Source organism: Zootoca vivipara, chromosome 7 (genome assembly GCF_965207765.1).
Source record: "Zootoca vivipara chromosome 7, rZooViv2.hap1.1, whole genome shotgun sequence".
Taxonomy (NCBI): domain Eukaryota; kingdom Metazoa; phylum Chordata; class Lepidosauria; order Squamata; family Lacertidae; genus Zootoca; species Zootoca vivipara.
Genome location: NC_142590.1, coordinates 80,017,365 through 80,037,511, shown reverse-complemented (window position 1 = coordinate 80,037,511; position 20,147 = coordinate 80,017,365). Strand labels below are relative to the sequence as shown.

The 20,147-nt window shown below is 45.2% G+C and overlaps 1 protein-coding gene across 1 annotated transcript; it reads right to left on the bottom strand.

Annotated features, from left to right (window-relative positions):
- Positions 1–13,530: 13,530 nt before the first annotated feature.
- Positions 13,531–19,806, bottom strand: PFDN4 (prefoldin subunit 4). Its single transcript, XM_035122848.3, has 4 exons — positions 19,773–19,806; positions 16,689–16,796; positions 16,165–16,305; positions 13,531–13,924 (listed from the first exon to the last, which is right to left on the bottom strand). The coding sequence occupies exons 1-4, from the start codon at positions 19,794–19,796 to the stop codon at positions 13,793–13,795; spliced, it is 405 nt and encodes a 134-aa protein (XP_034978739.1). The 5' UTR covers positions 19,797–19,806; the 3' UTR covers positions 13,531–13,792.
- Positions 19,807–20,147: the final 341 nt, after the last annotated feature.

The following is a 20,147-nucleotide window of genomic DNA, read 5'->3' as shown; positions in this document are numbered from 1 at the left end:
AGTACTGCATGCTTACTGACTTTAAGCTGTTCTGTGGTTTTATGCTGATTTATATAAATTTTGTGCTGATGTTGCTTTTCTATGATGCAAGATTTTAGCACTGTTGGTTGTGTTAGCAGTCTATTGATTTTAAATTTTTGAACTTCCCAGAGGACACAATTGACTGGGTGCCATAGAAATACCTAACTAATTATGTGAGAACCCCACAAAATGTCTTGTATCTTCATTACTGGGGTCTGGGTGCAATCTTGTCTAAGGTTTGCCTTGCAGGTCAAGCTTTCTCCCAGACCTGTGAACTGTGACCTACTATAGATGTAGACGCCACAATTGTAGCAGTCATTGGAGCAGGGAAGCAGCACTTACTTGACCTTCCACAGAATCATAAAATCGTAGAGTTGGAAGGGACACTGAGGGTCATCTCGTCCAACCCTCTGCAATGCAGGAATCTCAGCTAAAGCATCCATGACAGATGGCCATCCAACCTCTGCTTAAAAGCCTCCAAGGAAGGAGAGTCCACAACCTCCCGAGTTTGAGTTCTACCCTCCAGAGCAGGAGAAAACAAGCTTGCTCCCTCTTCCATGTGACAGACCTTAAGATATTTGAAGATGGCTATCATGTCTCCTCCCAGTCTTCTCTTTACCAGGCTAAACATGCCCAGCTCCTTCGAGCACTCCTTGTAAGGCTTGGTTTCCAAACCCTTGGCCATCATTGGGGTGGACAAGGTGATGGCTAGGTCAGTGCGGTGCAAACACACTGATGGGAGTGCTGGATTGAATCTGCTGGTGTGTTTGCACCATGTTTACCTCACCCCTTTCCCTGCTGGTAAGCTGCAGTGATGCTTGTGCCTAGGGTACAATTGCCTTACAGTTGTAACTGTGCCATAGATGCATAGGAAACCTTTTGCATAGAAAGCATGTTGTCAGCTACTAAGCTATGGCATCTATTGGGTCTGAGCTGATCCCAAAGCCCAGACAACATCCACTGCCTGCTGTCATGAATCTTTCCAGATGAGAAAGTCTAAACTCAACCGTCGTTACACTTTTGCACTGCACTGCAGAGGACTTCAAGACCCACACAGTAACGGTAACCTTTCCTTAATGCAGAGCTGGGCTTCTGTCTAGGACACAAATGCCAATGATCACACCACAGTAATGAATGTCAGAATAGCCTGGGTATCTGGTGTCAGCCCAGAAGCATGAATAACAATTTGCATTCTTTTGACTCATAAATGTGTTTTGGTGCAGCTGAGCTGTCAGGGTTAATTTATGTGTTTTCCCCCTGACAAGTTCTCATTTGCAGACTAGTTTACAGTGGCGCTGCTTAAGGAAGAAGCAGGATGATCACCATTTATTTTCTGAGCATGCGGCTGAAAAATTGCCAGGGTATAGGAAGACTGCTTCTCTGTCACAAGAAATTAAGCTGCATTAAGGCTTCCAATTTTGTTGGTCATCTGAGCTTAGTTTTAATTGAAGCTTACATACACACCACTGGAGAATTTGAGACCAGTCCTCAGAGACTATTTGGCAAAATGTCTCCACCCTCAAGTTCTGCAAATTGTTTGGAGAATTTTGAGCACAACCATGGATACAACCCAGAATGCAAAATAATATTCGAAAAGGAAGCAATATTTTGGAGGAAAAGCTCAGTCCTCCTCTTTCTACCCACTGATTCCTGCATAGACCATTAGGAATAAAAGGTTGTATACATCACTGCCATGCCACTCACACATCCAATGTCTGCTTGCAGAAAGGAACATCCCCGTCCTCTCCTTTGCAACCCTCTCTCTCCCCATAAAATTGCTCTAAAGGTTGGGGACCATCCTGAGCAGACTTTGAGTGGGGGTTAACACTTGGAGAGGAGGGGAAGGGAAAGCCCCTTTGTGTTAGCAAAATGCCTCGTGCGCAGCATTGCATATAACACTATCAATATTCTGAGCCAATTTTTCTCAGAAGAGGATGTTCTGAGCCATTTCAGTTTTTGTCCCTCCAAAATGGCTGGAGAATTCTGCCTCCCTAGAGGATGTTTGGCAAAATGTTCCCCTCCAATTTAACCTGCAAATGTGGAGAGTTTGGGGGAGTCCATTTTCACTCATCCCTGAAATGAAAAGCCGAAATTCTGATGAGGTTTTCCTGCATCTAGACCCTATGAACACACTGCTTGTTACCATCAATTTCCCAACAGAACAGTGCCTGGCCCCAAAGCCCTTGAACTTATTTTCCTGTAACTTGGCAGGCTTCACCCACCCTGGGCATTTGTGTGAGAGCTGAATCCGAGCCAAACTGACAACTCCCCCTTCCTTCAAAGAAGTTGGATGCCAAACTGTTTTGCACATTCTGAACCATCACACTAGGTCTCCCAGTGTAACCGATGCACAATAGAGATGAGTCTTTTCAGATTTATCTATGGCCTTTGTGAGTTTCTATAGATAATAATAACAATAATTTATACCCCGCCCATCTGGCTGGATTTCCCCAGCCACTCTGGGCGGCTTCCAACAGAAAAATAAAATAAAATAATCTATTAAACATTAAAAGCCTCCCTAAACAGGGCTGCCTTCAGATGTCTTCTAAAAATCTATTTCAGTGTATCTGAAGAAGTGTGCATGCACACGAAAGCTCATACCAAAATAAAAACTTAGTTGGTCTTTAAGGTGCTACTGAAGGATTTTTTTTATTTTACTTCGACCCAGACCAACACGGCTACCTACCTGTAACCAGTTCTAAAAATCTGGTAGCTTTGACATCTGATAGGAGGGTGTTCCACAGGGTGGGCACCACTACCGAGAAGGCCCTCTGCCTGGTTCCCTGCAACTTGGCTTCTCACAATGAGGGAACCGCCAGAAGGGCCTCGGTACTGGACCTCAGTGTCTGGGTAGAACAATGAGGGTGGAGACGCTCCTTCAGGTATTATAAGCATGTGGGAGGCACATGTCTCGTCCGCTCTTGACCAGCATCTCAAGGTCTTCAGGGGACCTGTAAGCAGGTAGCAGCTGGTTCAGCAGCACAGGTGGGCCAGTGTGGCTGACCTGGCTTCCTCATGCCATGCACCACTGCCAGCTACCGAGAGGTCCAAGGCATCAGGGAGCTTGGAATGGTGCAGGCACAGCATCTGGAGCAAAAACTGCCACTACTTCATGTAAGGACGTTTGTCTGATGATGCTTACAAACCTTCTCACAGTCAGGACCTCACAGGGCCCCTGGCTTCAAGAAGACTTGTATCCACAGTGAGACAAACATACCAGTACTTACAAGTCCTTGTTGCTGAATTTAGCAAGGCCAATGGCCTGAAAGACCTTGAACCTCCTACTCCTTCTCAAAAAGTGGATCTTATAATGAAAGACGGAGATGCAGAGGGCATCTTGTGTTCAGCATGGCATTGTGTATGCAAAATCTGCACGGAGAAGGATGGAAACAAAATGACTGCATGGCAGACACAGAAGGAACCACTATTATGCATTGCGCAACATGGAACGAGATAGGCTTTCAGACATCCACACAATTAAAGTAAACAAGACTAAAAATAACCCCAGAGAGGGAAACAAATTGAGCAGAGAATATGATTATATCTAATTTCCATGGACTTCATGTCATCTTGCACTCTCAGTGTTGCTGCCGTTTCAGTGGAATAATAACTATGTTGTTCCTGTCTAATCATTTGTTTCTCCTGTCCCAAGGAACAAATTGAAGTGGGAATAAAATGGGGCTGGGAATGGAAATGATTCGAGTCTTCTCGCCAAATCAACTGCCCAGGTCAGACTGAGGATGTGGGCTACTGTGACCAAATCTAGGCATGTTCTGTAGCCCAGAGATGCTTAATACCGTAGGATAGAGACATGTTTTTCTCCCTCTCGCAAATGAAGCTAAGTGTCAGGAGATTCAGGGCAAACGAAAGGAAGTAATTTTCCACATGGCACATAGTGAGACCATCAAATTAAATTGCTTTGAGTGGGAACTAAGCATAAGAACATGGGTCAAGGCCAGTGGTCCATTCATTCCAGCATCCTGTTCTTACAGTGGCCAACCAGATGCCTGCGGAAAACACACAAGAACAACCTGAACACAACAACACTCTCCCCTCCTGGTATTGTCAGGGAACCACCAGGGGTCAGCAGAGAGCCAAGTAGATTGAGACAGGGGCTCTCGGACGATGCTTGAGCCCCAGAGCCTAGCACCTGACAGCTTCCTCCAGGTGGGACTGGGGCTCAGGAGGAGATGCAGACCCTTAGGGATGTTGAGGAGAGGGGGGGGGTTTCCAGAGAGAGGGCTGCAGAGGGCAGACCAAAGCACTCAAGAGGGGGAGGCTCCAGAATAGGCATCCCCAAACTGCGGTCCTCCAGATGTTTTGGCCTACAACTCCCATGATCCCTAGCTAACAGGACCAGTGGTTGGGGAAGATGGGAATTGTAGTCTAAAATATCTGGAGGGCCGAAGTTTGGGGGTGCCTGCTCCATAAGCTACAGCGCCAGTCCCTCAAATGAGCAGCTCTAGTGGACAAGGCCCTCCACCAGCACCCTCACCCCAACAGAGAAGGAGGGAAAAGAGGAGGGACCAATGGAAGAGGTTCAGGGTGGCCAGGGGGCTGTGTTGGCGGAAGTCACAAAGGGAGGTGCTTCCGGATTCTGAATCGGATTAGTACAGTCATGCTTTTTGACGCTCTGTCTTGTACATATGTACAGTGGTACCTCTAACTTACGAATTTAATGCGTTCCGAACACACATTCATAAGTCGAAAAAAATTGTACGTCGAATCCCATAGGAATGCATTGGGAGAAAAAAATTGTAAGCCGAAGCAACCCTATCTAAAAATTCGTAAGTAGAAAAAATCCTATCTAAACTGCATCCAAGATGGCGGACGGAGCTCCGTTTGTAAGTAGAAACATTCGTAAGTAGAGTTATTCGTAAGTAGAGGTACCACTGTATATAATAAAACCCTGTAAAAACCAAGCACGGGGTTTGGAGCTGCTTACTCGTGGGGAAGCAACCAATACCATTACAGGTATTCAGAAGCATTACTGCCTCTGACTATGGAGAATAAAGGTATCAATGGCTACTAGTCATATTACCTCCGTGAATCAGTCAATGGGGAACAAAGTGAGAGAATACTATTACTATTCCTTAGAAATCCCAGAGTTCCCTGTGAAGAGCAATTGGTTGTTAAACCACTCTGGGAATTGTAGCTCTGGGAGGTGGAGCTTAGACAACTTCCAGCACCCTTAACAAAGTACAGCTCCCAGAATTATTTGGGGGAGGCAGTCTTACCCATAGGCGCTAGAGGTGCGGGGCACCTGGGCACTGGGCTCTCAGGAGTGCCATGCCAAGAGTCCAGGGCCCGAGAGTTGAGTCTGGGGAAGAGCCCACTCATTGGTCAGAGCCCCGCGGCAGGCTCTTCTGCTGTGGGTGGCTCTGCACCACAAGTTCGGGGATGACCGAGACAGCAAGACGCTGAGGCGGCTGGCTGGCTCCGCCCTCCTGCGCGCCTGGGACTGGGCAACCCGGGGGGGAGCACCGGGCGCATCTTTGCACCCTGGCGCCGCATATGCTTAAGACAGCCCTGGGGGGAAGCCATAACTGTAAAAAAACAATCTGATAAAAGCACAATAAAATTACGTTTATGGAAGTTCTGCCTTACAGAGCCCTCTGTGTTCCCCTGTCTGTGATGGTCTGCTTCTCCTATAAGCATTCAGCGAATGAGTGAAGTGCATCTCTGGCTTCTGCAGATTTGAAAGATTTGAGGTGCAGCAGGGAGGAGAGTGGGCAGCACAGCAAAGTTGGGCTCAAGCTGGTGAGGAGCCCTTCTGAGTACCTTGCCTTTGGTCAGTTCCTGTGCTACTCAACTACTGCTACCAGGTGTGGCTGGAGGTATTTAAGCAGAGGATAAATGGCCATCTGTCAAGGATGCCATAGTTGCATCCTACACAAAGCCAGCCGATCAGCTGGATGACCTCCAGGTTCCCTTAGAGGTAAAAACAAAAAAACAAAAAAACTATGTAATACTTCATAGCTCCATGGATGAGTGGCATTTTGAGAAGTCCACCCCCCAATAGTCTACAGATTTAGTTGTTTCCTAAAAGGGAAAGCAGAGAGCCTTGAAAGCAGGCTTTGCTGATGACCAACACAAATTGCATTTCAGATGAGAAATCATGAACATTCGCTCCTGGACTTTACTCTATGAGGGATGCTCCCCCAAGCAGGGAGGGAACTGATCGATAACATCTGAAGCAGCGTGGCATGCAGCATCTAAACACAACCTAAATATTGGATATTTGCAAGGAAACAGACAGGAAGGAACGAGGGGGCAATTTAGCCACTCATCCTGAATAATTAAGCCACCGGAGAAAAATCACGCTTGTTTTCTCACAGCCAATTTGTGACTCCAAATGTACCCGGTAAACTGTGCCCCATGAATTATTTATCGAGTTCTGATGGAAGGCTTTGAGCAAGGAAGCTCTCCTTCATCTGTGTCCGTCAGATCGAGATGCGCTAATGAAACGGCTTGTCGTTTTGCAAAGCCGGGTCCCCTGAAGATTAGGAATAACCTTTAGTGGCCCCTGTCGAGTGCCGAGCAAAGCATGCCTCCTCCATCCCTTTTGTTTCGCTAGAGTTGGAGACGCTTCATTTTGCCTTGGATCTGGGTCTGGGTCTGGGGAAGAGCTGTTATGGGGTTGCCACTCAACATAGCAGCCCTGCAGGATGAATTCTTTCTCTCTCCACTCGATTGTGTACTGCAGCTTACCTAATTTCTGCCGAGACCATATAACACCGGTCCTGAAAGATCTTCATTGGCTGTCAGTTCATTTCCGAGCACAATTCAAAGTGTTGGTGCTGACCTTTAAAGCCCTAAATGGCCTTGGCCCAGTATACCTGAAGGAGCATCTCCACCTCCATCATTCTGCCCGGACACTGAGATCCAGCACCGAGGGCCTTCTGGCGGTTCCCTCACTGCGAGAAGCAAAGCTACAGGGAACCAGGCAGAGGGCCTTCTTGGTAGTGGTGCCCACCCTGTGGAACACCCTCCCATCAGATGTCAAGAAAATAAACAACTACCTGATTTTAGAAAACAACTGAAGGCAGCCCTGTTATGTTTGATGTTTTATTGTGTTTTTAATATTCTGTTGAGAGCTGCCCAGAGTGGCTGGGGAAGCCCGGCCAGATGGGCGGGGTATAAGTAATCTTTTGTTGTTGTTGTTGTTGTTGTTGTTGTCGTCGTCGTCGTCGTCGTCTCCTTATGATGTGCACTCCTGTGGTACATAACTGACTGCCATGTGAGGGCAGGGGGACACACAGTGCAATGGTGTCAGAACATTGGGCCGCTTCAGAACTAAGGGTGAGGGAGAAATTGGATTTGGTTCGCATCTGAAGAAGAATCTACCCAAGTCACACTTTCCAGAATAATATGCAAAAATGTGTTAGGAAAAAAATTGCACTAAAATGCTAGAGAACTTTCATGAGGATTAAAAAAATCAACCAACAACAATAGTGCAAATTGCTGCAGAAACATGAAGGTCTGGAATATAAGGCTGGAAAAAGTAGAAACTGAGAAAACTTAAACCGAGAGATTTATCCATCCCTATTCTTCACTGCTGGAATGTTGCATGTGAGATTCAACTGCATACCAGCACATTCAGGTCATGCAATTACAGTGGATTTGGTGTTTTTACACAACACCACCACTTCCTAATTATGCTTATTCAGTGGCAAAGCAAAACAAAAACAAAAACACTTCACCACGGGTAAATGTGCCACAAGCCACACAAGCCTTTTCCAAACATAGGAAGAAAGAGAGAATCTGTGCTTCCAACTGCAAAAATTGAATGACAATATATTTCAGGCTTCTGATTCCCAATGCTTGGTGGCAAAGCTACAGGTAGTTACTATGAGATTTTCCATATTTCAGTGAAATGGGGTGGTCCCAGGGACCCATGAAACAGCTTTCTTATTTTTCTTTTGATTTCTTCACTGTGTTCTTCCGAATGTGCCAAATTAAAAGATCCAGAATCCACAGCCTGATGAATATATGATGTTGCTGCTTGTTAGCACAACTCTCTCTTAATTTATTATTATGTTGAGATCAAGCAGCTGTTAGCAGTGCTTAGCACCAATTTTGCATGCACTGGAAGGAGACGTCCATCGTCCAATGGCAGTTTGCATCTACTTGGCATGCTATTTTCAGACTTGCACGTCTCTTTTTTCAGGCGGTATCCCAAGCCTTTGCATGTAATGAGAGAGAGAGAGAGAGAGAGAGAGAGAGAGAGAGAGAGAGAGAGAGAGAGAGAGAGCATCCCACAACTGCTCACATCCACCTTAAATTCATCATTGCCATTGGCTAAAAGCTTCCTCGCTGCCTAATTTTCCAAGCGTTCCATCTGAAGTGACAAACATCCAATCAACATGCGCAAATTGGGTGCCCCTTTATGTCAGGAGCAAAAATTTAGCTTCAATTGCTGGTGTTGGACGATGACATCGGGACACTTGTTTACATCTGTTAGATGATTTTGCAAACTTAGCTCTCCAACTTAAAAAAGAGAGCCATGCCGGGCATTGGAGCCACACCCTCCTGCAGAGCTGAAATGGTGAGGAGGGCTATCAGAATTAGACCAAAGCCTTATCTAGACCACCTTTCGGTTTCCCAGAGTGGCCAACTAGATTATGATGACAATGACGACCAGTTGGATTTCTTACCTGCCCATCACCATAAAGTCCCAGGGCAGATAATAATAATAATAATAATAATAATAATAATAATAATAATAATAATAATATTTTTTTATTATTTATACCCCGCCCATCTGGCCGGGTTCCCCCAGCCACTCTGGGCGGCTTCCAACAAAACATTAAAATACAGAAATCAAACATTAAAAGCTTCCCTAAACAGGGCTGCCTTGAGGTGCCTTCTAAAGGTCTGGTAATTGTTGTTCTCTTTAACCTCTGGTGGGAGGGCATTCCACAGGGTGGGTGCCACTACCGAGAAGGCCCTCTGCCTGGTTCCCTGTAACTTGGTTAACAATATAACAATATAAACATACAATATTAAAATAAATTAAATCCAAAGGACAACTGAAATGGATCCTGCAAGCCTTTGCAAAGAAACTTACCGGTATACCTCAAGGTTGGAAGGATAAACACCCACCCTTTGGTCCTCAGTGCTCTGAAGATGTTGCTCCTTTCTTTGTTTGGATGTATATCTTATGAGTGTCCATCTCATATCGATATGTGTTTGGACCTATGGAGTGCTTATATTAATTTATAGCCTTAGGTCAGGGTTGTTGGGTTAGCTTTATTGTTAATGTGAGCTGGCACTATTTCTTTTGGTTACATTTGCATTTTTTAAAAAAAATAAAATATAAATCAGTTTAAGCAACTTACAATTTGAATGGGGTACATTCCAAGATGATAGATAGACAGACAGATTAGACAGCTAGATCCTGGGCGTCAAAGGCCAGGATAAAGAGATGCATGTGCAGCATATATCTATGGGAATCTCACAGGTAAGGCATGAGTGAAACAGCCTTCTCCAGTCCCAATGACCGGTGTGCTGGCATGACTAGTTGTTGCCATTGAGACCATTATCCTTTTAAAGGTAAAGTGTAAAGGGACCCCTGACCATCAGGTCCAGTCGTGTCCGACTCTGGGGTTGCGGTGCTCATCTCGCTCTATAGGCCGAGGGAGCTGGCGTTTGTCCACAGACAGCTTCCGGGCCATGTGGCCAGCATGACAAAGCTGCTTCTGGCGAACCAGAGCAGCGCAAGGAAACGCCGTTTACCTTCCCGCCGGAGCGGTCCCTATTTATCTACTTGCACTTTGATGTTCTTTCCAACTGCTAGGTGGGCAGGAGCTGGGACCGAGCAACAGGAGCTCACCCCATTGCAGGGATTCGAACCGCCGACCTTCTGATCAGCAAGCCATAGGCTCTGTGGTTTAACCCACAGCGCCACCTGGGTCCCTATTTTAAAATCCCATTTTAAAGCCATATAAATTGGTGGCCATCACCACCACTTAGGGTAGCAAATCCCATTGTTTTTAACCATGCACCGTGTAAAGCAGTGCTTTCTCTCGGCTGGTTCAAAAATCACTCCGGAGGATAATGCAGGACAGAATTGCTAGCTATGCAGTTAAAGACCGTGTTCGGCTCTCCGTTCACACATTCAGCTGGGGCTCAAGTGCAGGTAATCTAGTGTCTAGTTTACCCAAGAGATTCTGAAGCATGTGGGAAGCAGGCCTTTGTACCCACTGAATGTTTCTGCCTTTTGAAAACATACGTCCAAAGTTTCTCCCTTCCGTACAAAACTTTTAATTATGTTATTGGGCAGCAGAGATTGAAGAAACACAACCCAGAATCAAACTGCACATCTTATTAGTTTACCCCCGGGTGCTAATTTTAAAACAGGCCAATATTGAGCCTGCTGTCTTTGTCCACCACTTTTCAAGCATTGCCTTTGCATGTGGCGCTTAATAAGCCTTCTTTGGCACCAGCTTATTGCCCTGGTGTTTCCAAAGACAATTATGTTGTGTTGTTCAATGATTAAAGAAAAGGTCTCTACTGGTTACTGACTTCTTGTTTCTGCAAGTGGGTGAACTACAAGCACACACACACACACACACGAGGAGAACAATAAGTTAGCTGAACTATTTTGAGATACGAACTCACATACGCATAATGAAGTCCAAACTACATGTGGCATGAGCCCCCCATGATCAGATCTCTCAACCAATTTTTTTGGTTAAATATAGCCACAGGAGGAGGGGGCAAATTTGATCAGAGCACAAAGTGGTGTTTCATTTTTATTTTTCCCAAAGGAGGCCAGGGTGGCAAACACTTAAGTGATACAAAGTACAATTACAAACCATATTGAAAACATTTAAAATCTGTTGGCGGTAAAACAAACCTTAGCTACAGCTCGTGGTTTGCCTGCAATGAGATAAACCATGAGCAGAGGATCGGATGTATCACTAAGCCAAACCATGACTTAGCTCACAGCAGCATGGCAGCAGCAAGGTTGGAAGAGGAGCAAAGCAGCCATAATCTTCTCTCCAGAAGCCATAATACATTTGCTCATTCATGCTGAACCATAGTTTGGCATAGGGTTACGTGCACAAACTGGGTCACTGTCAGAGCGGCCAAAGCTGCTTCCTCCTGCCATTTTCACTTCCATCCTGAAATATCAGCCCATCCTTGTCTTGCTGAGACAGTAAAGACCAGGTCACAAACATGTGAGGCAGCTAGAAGATGGCTGTAAGCAAATGTTTCTGCACTTTTCTAGTGGTCCAAAGGACTAATATGAGCCAGCCACAACAGCAAATAGATTGCTGAACCTCAACTGGGGAGACTGGAGTTCCAAGTCTCAACCTGGTGGTGCCATCAGGGCAGAACTTCAAGGTAGAGGTGCAGGGCCCCGCTCAGCAAAATAAGCAGAAGCAGGCACATCAGAGCTGGTTTACCTTTTGAAGTACCTTCTGAAGATCAGGCCTAGAATCTAAAATTACCTATCTGTACCACCAGCTCAGCCAAGAAAGTGGCCTTGGGTCAGACACTACTTCTCAGCCAAACCTACTCATCACCAGGTTGTTGGGAAGCAAGAGTGGGTAGAATAAGGGCTCCTTGGAGAAAGGACAGCCTACTACATGAGTCTCTCATTTCCTGTCTGATAGCTCAGTCAGTAGAGTAAAGGTAAAGGGACCCCTGACCTTTAGGTCCAGTCGCGGACGACTCTGGGGTTGCGGCGCTTATCTCGCTTTACTGGTTGAGGGAGCCGGCGTACAGCTTCCAGGTCATGTGGCCAGCATGACTAAGCCGCTTCTGGGTGAACCAGAGCTGCACATGGAAACGCCGTTTACCTTCCTGCCGGAGCGGTACCTATTTATCTACTTGCACTTTGACATGCTTTCAAACTGCTAGATTGGCAGGAGCAGGGACCGAACAATGGGAGCTCACCCCATCGCAGGGATTCAAACCGCCAACCTTCTGATTGGCAAGCCTTTAATCCAGGGGTCAGCAAACTTTTTCAGCAGGGGGCCGGTCCACTGTCCCTCACACCTTGTGGGGGGCCGGACTATATTTTGAAAAATATGAACGAATTCCTATGCCCCACAAATAACCCAGAGATGCATTTTAAATAAAAGGGCACATTCTACTCATGTAAAAACATGCTGATTCCTGGACCGTCTGTGGGCCAGATTTATAAGGCGATTGGGCCGCATCCAGCCCCCGGGCCTTAGTTTGGGGACCCCTGCTCTAATCTCAGGGAAGGGCAAAAAGATTCTTGCATTGCAGGGGATTGGACTAGATAGCCCTAGGGGTCCCTTCCAACTCTACAATCCTGATTCAGCTGACAGAATGGTTTGAAGGCACACGACGCTGAAGAACCCTAACAAAGTAAATGGCACTCTGCTTTGTTCTTCCCCATTTGCTTCTTGGCTTTTGAAAATCAGGTTTGGAGCTGAGTGAAATAATCTGAACCACTTTCTGTTGTAGGGGCAAGATAAGTACAGTATGTGATGTTCTGCTGCAGAGGTGAGCTAGAATCCAAGAGCAGATGGAAAGCCCTGCTGGTGGCACTGAAGTCAAGCATTCTGCTTCCCATAGTGACCAACCGGTTAACTCCAAGAAATCCACAAGGAAGACATGAGGGAAATGATGCTCTCCTGCTATCACTCCCTAGAAGCAGGTAGTCAGTGGCTTCCTGAACATGAAGGTTCCATATCACCCCTCTTCTTCCTGAAATGTATTTGTGGTTCTTTGGCAAATACGACAATTTATTTTGGGGAAATCTCTTTGCTCTGTTCTCTGCCTAGATAGCTGGCATTCTAGTGCCATCTTCTGGACAGTCAATAATAGCAGTTTGCTTCATTAGCCATAAAGGCACAGAAGACAAGATTCTGAGTGGCATGTTTTTCTCGTATACAAATGTTCTGGGATTTTCTACGCTTAGGCTAGACACCTTACATGTGGTTTTTAACATCATGAAAAAAAGACTGCTCCATCCCCAGTTTCCTCCCCTTGTGCTTTAAAGACTGTAAGAGGCCTTGCTTTTCCATTTTTAAATGGCACCTGGTAAATCAATAGCCATGGTGTAAAAGTAAGTGATAGGGAGGAACTATTTGACCCTACATTTTTATAACACCAATGCTGGCTGTTGCAATGCAATTAACACATTGAATATAGGGGATTATGTGCAATTATTAATTATTCTAAGTGCTAAGATACTCTCTGGTGGCAGCCCGGTATCCAAAGGACTTCATTGTCTCAGTCTTCACAACCAGCGTAGTACGTCAGTGTTATGAGCCCCACATTGTAAACAAAACACTAGGATCAGTTTATCCTAAGCTCACAGGCAAGATGACATTTGAGCTGCCTGCCTCCTGGGTCACAGCTCGGTCCCTCTGCCTCTATATTCCCATTACCATTAAATTGAAGGTGTTCAAAAATAATGATTGCCGGAAAGAAGACTGACCATCGAGTCTACAGAGCGATTTCACACCATCCCGTTGTTATACTACATTATTTTTGGAAGGACATTTTAAGCACAAGACGCAATAAGTTTGTTTGACTTTTATTATCATTTCAATAAGCCTTTAAGCACCCAACCTTAATAATGCACCTGCGGAATTTGGATTTATTCACTTAACATATATAAATAATGATACATTTGCAAAATAAGAATGCTGTCTTTAAATCCATGAAACAGACAAATGAATGCATTTTTTTCCGAAAAAGAACAAATATGTGGGGCTTCTCAAAACATTATTGCAAGAGCAGAATAATTAGTAAAAAAAACAAAATACTATTTCTACAACATTTAATTATCATCTGCCTCAAGATTTATATTGTTGCCAAACTTTGCATAAAGCTGGACTTTGAGGTCTGATAATATTCTCTGGATGGATTCTACTCGTGATTCCAAAGCGCCAATTTCTTCCTGCAGGTTTTTCTGAGAAAAAGAAGAAGAAAAAATAACAACCCCAAACAAATCATTAAAAAAACCACAACTGCCCTAACATCCAGTTCTCAGAAGAAACCTATAGATTTTCCATATGACCAGCTATTATAAATGGCAAGGCACTGTAAACAAGCTTTTTGGAAACACTTAGGGGTTTAGAAAAGTATTTTTTTGTAAAAAATCAGAATCAGAGGGAAAGCTTCCTAATCTGTCCAAGTATAGAGCTTTTTAGAATAAAGCAGAAGAACGATCTGTGCAGCTGCTTGGAAAACAGGATCAGGTTGGATAGAATGGGAAACTGTGGCTTAACGAACTCCAGGAGTCTGGCATTAAGGCATGAGTCAGGAGGGAGAAGGGAAGAAGGTGGTACTCATTACTGATCTAATAAACAATGGTATATAAGACCAAGGCTAATGCATTTCAAGTGATCCTAAATGAAATCTGATGAGCTTCATGAAAATCAGTTTCAGCCAGTTTTGACCACTATTCTAATTATAACTTTTTTCAAGGTGGGGAGAACATAGCTGGTTGTATCCCAGAGTTAATCAAATTGGGGGATGCAGAAGCTGCCTTGCCCATCCTCTCCTGCCCATGGCAAACCCCAGCCTCCACAAAATTTGGGGGAATTCACCTTCCTGCACCATAGCCCACCTCCACGAGCAGGTCCACCAGCCCCCAGTGGAGTATTTTCAAAGATCAGGAGGCTACTGGGGTGTGTGTGTGTGTGTGTGTGTGTGTGTGTGAGAGAGAGAGAGAGAGAGAGAGAGAGAGAGAGAGAGAGAGAGAGAGAGAAAGTCAGCTTCCACCAGCATCATTAGGCACTCTTAACTCTGGATCCAATCCAGCAAGTTTTATACTTAAACCAGGAGCATATATATTAATGATAAATAAGAAGGCAAATGTATCAATGTCCCACTGAAAGCTATACATATTGAGATGTTAAGCACTGGAGTTCAGGGCCACTAAGTTTTTCCAAATCCTGCAAACCTAGTTTTCCATAAGGTGGTAAACCTGTGACAGTACCACTTCAAACTGCAAATGGGGGCTCCCGATAATGATCTTCCATGTGAAACTATTGCCTCTCCCAGCCTTTCCAGGAGATGTCAGGGAACGAATCCGGGACCTTTTGCATGCAAAACAGATGTTCTAATGTGGAGCTATGTCCCTTCCACCTTTGCAATGGAGTGACACATTCAAGATGCCAGCTTAACACATCAGTGACGACTAGACTCACAACCTCTAGTATCAGTACTGGGGCAAATGGCTTATCAGGTGCCAAGGAACAGGGCTGGTAACTAGTTAGAGGGGCCCTGCCCCATCCACCTCAGCATCTGCCTGCTGGGCCTTTCAGATAGCCTAACCAAGCAGTGGCATGGATGGGCATCACTCTGGAGAAATGAAGATGGCAGGCTGCTGCAGCCTCGCCCCAGCTTGTGGCTTCACTTCACAGCACCAGACTGAGCACTAACAGCCTACTGCCCTAGTGAAAATGTGTAAAGAAAAAAGAAAAAGAGACGCCGGCAACCCGTGTCAGGCCAGAGGGCCCTCCGAGGCACATGAGCCCTGGCATTTCACAGGAAGTTGCCATACATTATGACAGACCACTGGCCCATCTACCTTTATGCTGTCAATACTGACTGGTAGCATTTGAGACAGGGCTCTCTCCCATTCCTAACTGAAGATGCCAGAGACTGAATCTGGGACCTGCATGCAAAACTTATGCTGTGCTCTGAGCTGTATGCATGTCAGCTTCTGATACCAGACCTAACTTCCTATAAGGCAGCTCCCCATCTTGCTGCATTGGTGGGGCATAATGGGGGCAAACCGGCCTGTTAATATGGATGCTATGTCTGTCCTATGCAGAAAACCTAGCAGAAATGAAGGCCGCCCTGTTTAGGGAGGCTTTTAATGTTTAATAGATTACTGTATTTTATTTTTCTGTTGGAAGCCGCCCAGAGTGGCTGGGGAAACCCAACCAGATGGGTGGGGTATAAATAAATTATTATTATTATTATTATTATTATTATTATTATTATTATTATTATTATTATACTATTTAATATTATTTAGTATAGTAACAAACAGAGAGAAGAGGATAGAGAGGGAAAGAGAGGGAGAGAAGACTCTTATCAGGTTTTCATCTGCCAGACTCAATGATGCTTCACACACAAACATTTTTTGCTGCATCACTGAGAGGACCCACAGAACATCCACAAGGAATAAGCACCAACCTTTGCTTCTTCCAGCATCTCTTCTGTTTCTTCCTGTGGGTGGCTAATGAAGACATCTCCAATTTGATAAGGTATCAGTAGTGAATCGTCGTCAAGCATCATGAGGTCATCACATGCGTCTTGCAAGTTCTGAAGCTGTTTCTGTGATCAAGAGATCAGTAACTCTCTCAGCCGGTTACTAGTAAAAACTGTAACCTACTAATTTCAGCATGCCTGAAGAGTTGTGTGCATAAATATATGTGCTTCCTAGTGAACACCAGAAAAACATTAATCACAACTTTGATTTTTTATTTGACTAGAATGCATTTTCAGTTGCCCAGTTTGACTTGCACTGTGTCCATTCATTCTGCTATTAACATTATATAAACAATGCATTTCCAAAGAAGTGTGGAAAAATATAACATTTCCCACCTCACATCACTGGACGTTCCACTCAGTTAAATGGGACCTTCTACACCGCTAGATGTGCTTAGGATTGCATACAGTTAACAGATTCCCATCCAGAGGCTTTATAGTAAGGGTACCTTTTTATCCTCTATCTCTTCTTTCAGTTCTGTCATTCTGCTGGTGTTTCTCGCAAACTTGTTGATTTTCTGTTGATCCTCAAAGGTAACGTTGACATCGTCTGCTGCCTGGAAAAGACCAGCAGAAACAGGGAGAGCTCAGCACACATAACACACAAGACAATAATATGAGTTTTCAGTCCAATTATGGAACACAGTGTGCTCACCATTAAAGTTTCTGCTTTAGATTAGCTAGTCAGCATATCCACATTTTACCAGCATTATTTTCCAAAGGATTTCAAACCAGCTGGCTACTAGAAACTCAACAGGAGCAAGACCAGGAAGGAAACGGAAGCACATTAACAAGAAGCATGAGGACATCTGCAGACAAACTCCTTGGGACATTAGCATAGACAAAGTAACCATAGGAAACACCTGAGATCACAAAGGAGCCAGTGTGGTATGCTGGCTAGTGTTGTATTAGGTCCTGAGAGACCCGAGTTCAAATCCACACTTGTATGTAAAGTTCACTGGCTGGCCATGGGTCAATCACTGTCTCTCAACAGTATTGTTGTGGGAGAGAGAACCACATACTTGAGCGCCCTGGAAATGAATGTAACGTTGGAACCAGACACAAGTAATAAATGTGAAAAGTTAGTCTACTCTTGGCTAAGTTAGGCTGCATGGATTTCAAAAGAGACACAGTAAAACTAACTTTGTGTGGATCCAACCATAGCAAATAGATAAAATAAAACAAAGCCCTATTGTTTATAATGCCCTTTGCATAATTGTACAATAATCAAGATGTTCAATGCTGTCACATGTGGATTGAATTGACACGACAGATTTCTATGTATTAACTGCATGTATTAATTGGCTTACCAATGCAGGGATACGTCTTTTCAACTCTTATTTACTGTGAATGGTCACTGCTAATAATATAATTAGAACTGTCTATACTTTTCTGCATTGCATGTCTGTCTGATCACACTAAACCCCAACACACACACACACACACACACACACACACACACACAAATGTACCCACAACTCAGGACAACACTTCATGTATCTGATAAAGTGGACTGTAGCCTGCATGCCATAATAAATTTTTGAGTCTTTTGTTGTTTTTGCAGCAAGAGACTAACATAGGTGCCCCTCCGGAAAGCCCTTAAAATGTGCAAAACACACACCACCCAACACTCAACAAGTATGTCCAAAAGACCAGATTCTTTGTAGGGTGAACACCAGCCTGCTTGTTAAATTCCTGTTAAATTTATTGAGACTTTCTTCCAAGGAAAAATTCACAGGATGAGGCAGCGAGTCTTACAATGGGATTTGTGTGTAGGTACAGTGGAACCTCAGGTTGCGAATGTGATCCATGAAGGAAGCACGTTCGCAACCCGCAGCGCTGTGTCTGCGCACGCGCGTGACGCAATTCAGCGCTTCTGCGCATGCACAAAGCGTGATTTAGTGCTTTTGTGCATGCGCCGAAACCCGGAAGTAACCCATTACGGTACTTCTGGGTTTGGCACATTCGTAACCCAAAAACACGCAACCCGCAGTGATCGCAACCCGAGGTATGACTCTACTGTACTATAGAACAGATTTAGCTAAAGCACATTTGGCAACATTTACTATCTGGATAGATGGATAAATGTAAGGTTCTGCACTAAGGCAAATATAAGGTGGGAAATATAATATATAAGGTGGGAAACACCTAGACTGCTAACAGTACATGGGAAAAGGACCTATGGTCTTGGTGGACCACGAGCTTAACATGAGGCAACAGTGTGATGCAGCAGCAAAAAATGCTAATGCTATTCTAGGCTGCATCAACAGAAGTATAGTGTCCAGATCAAGGGAAGTAATTGTTGTTGTTTAGTCGTGTCCGACTCTTCGTGACCCCATGGACCAGAGCACGCCAGGCACTCCTGTCTTCCACTGCCTCCTGCAGTTTGGTCAAACTCATATTGGTAGCTTCGAGAACACTGTTGAACACTGTCCAACCATCTCGTTCTCTGTCGTCCCCTCCTCCTTGTGCCCTCAATATTTCCCAGCAATACTTTGGCCACCTCATGAGAAAAGAAGACTCCCTGGAAAAGACCCTGATGCTGGGAAGAGAAGCAATAGAACCACTCTATTCTGCCTTGGTCAGAACACACTTGGAATACTGTGTCCAATTCTGGGAACTACAATTTAAGAAGGATGTTGTCAAGCTAGAACGTTTCCAACTAGTAGCTCCTGTGCTGGTTTATTAACTGCCTTACTTTAAATGTTGTGAGGGTCCTATGCCCTTTTGAAATGTTTTTTTTTGGGGGGGGGTGTTGTTTTTATTTTGATTATGTATTTTGTGGTTTTATATTTTTATTTTATTCTGTGAACCGCCCTGAGACCTCTGGGTATAGGGCGGTATATAAATTCAATTAATAATAATAATAATAATAATAATAATAATAATAATAAATGCAGAGGAGGGAACCAAGAAAATCAAGAGCCTGAAAAACCAAGCCTTATGAGGAACGGTTGAAGAAGCTGGGTATGTTTAGCCAGTAAAAGAGGAGACTGAGAGGAGATAGCCATCTTCAAATATCTCAAGGGCGGTCACGTGGAAGGAGGGAGCAGGCTTGTTTCCTCCTGCTCCGGAGGGTAGGACTCGAACCCGTGGCTTCAAGTTGCAAAAAGGGAGATCCCGACTCAAACTTCAGGAAGAGCTTTCTGACAGTAAGATCTGTTCAGCAGTGGGACGGTCTCCCTCAGGAGGTGGTGGACTCTCCTTCCTTGGAGGGTTTGTAAGCAGAGGCTGGATGGCCATGGATGCTTTAACTGAGATTCCCGCCTCGCAGGGGGTTGGGCTAGATGAACACCAGGTATCCCCTCCAACTCTAAGATTCTATGTTTGGCCTCGGAGCGACTTCGGGCCAAAGATTGTCATTTTGGTGGTGGTGGGGAGGCTGAGTCTCAAGGCTTCCCGGCCCCGCCGCCTCGCCTGGGCCCCCTCAGCCTCCCTTCACAAGGGAGCCGAGACCAAGGGCCACAACCGGAGGCGCCTCCGGAGGCGCCACAGTCGCTCCCTCCCCGGCCTCCCTTCAGCAACTCACTTACCGCTTTCTTCATGGTGGCCGCCATCTTGGGGACTGAACTACTTCCTCTCCTCTGGAGGGGACAGGGGGCTCCCCCACTCGGCTCTCTTCCAAACCGTTTTTTGTTTTGTTCCCCCCCCCCTGAGGGAAAAATAAAATATACCCCACGCGTTATTTTGTTTCCTGGACGGGAATTTCGCTTCCTCTACTCATGCTTATCAGGTGGTACCACCCCCCTCTCTGCAGCAGATGTTGGTATCGCCCGGCTTAAAAGGAGCGGCGGAGGGAGGAGACGAATGCCGGTCAGCCGGTAAATCGAGGAGGGAAAGCGCATGCGCCCAATAGATGCGGTTGCCACGCGCGGCGAGAGCCAGCAGGTGGCAGAGCGGACACGGGG

Excerpts from the sequence above, each read along its gene's own strand:
- PFDN4 (XM_035122848.3), bottom strand. The coding sequence starts at position 19,796 with ATGGCGGCCACCATGAAGAAAGCG. Across the intron at positions 16,306-16,688 it reads AAGAGATAGAGGATAAAAAG|AAACAGCTTCAGAACTTGCA; the intron begins GTACCCTTACTA and ends TCTTGATCACAG. Across the intron at positions 13,925-16,164 it reads AGATGCTGGAAGAAGCAAAG|AAAAACCTGCAGGAAGAAAT; the intron begins GTTGGTGCTTAT and ends TCTTTTTCTCAG.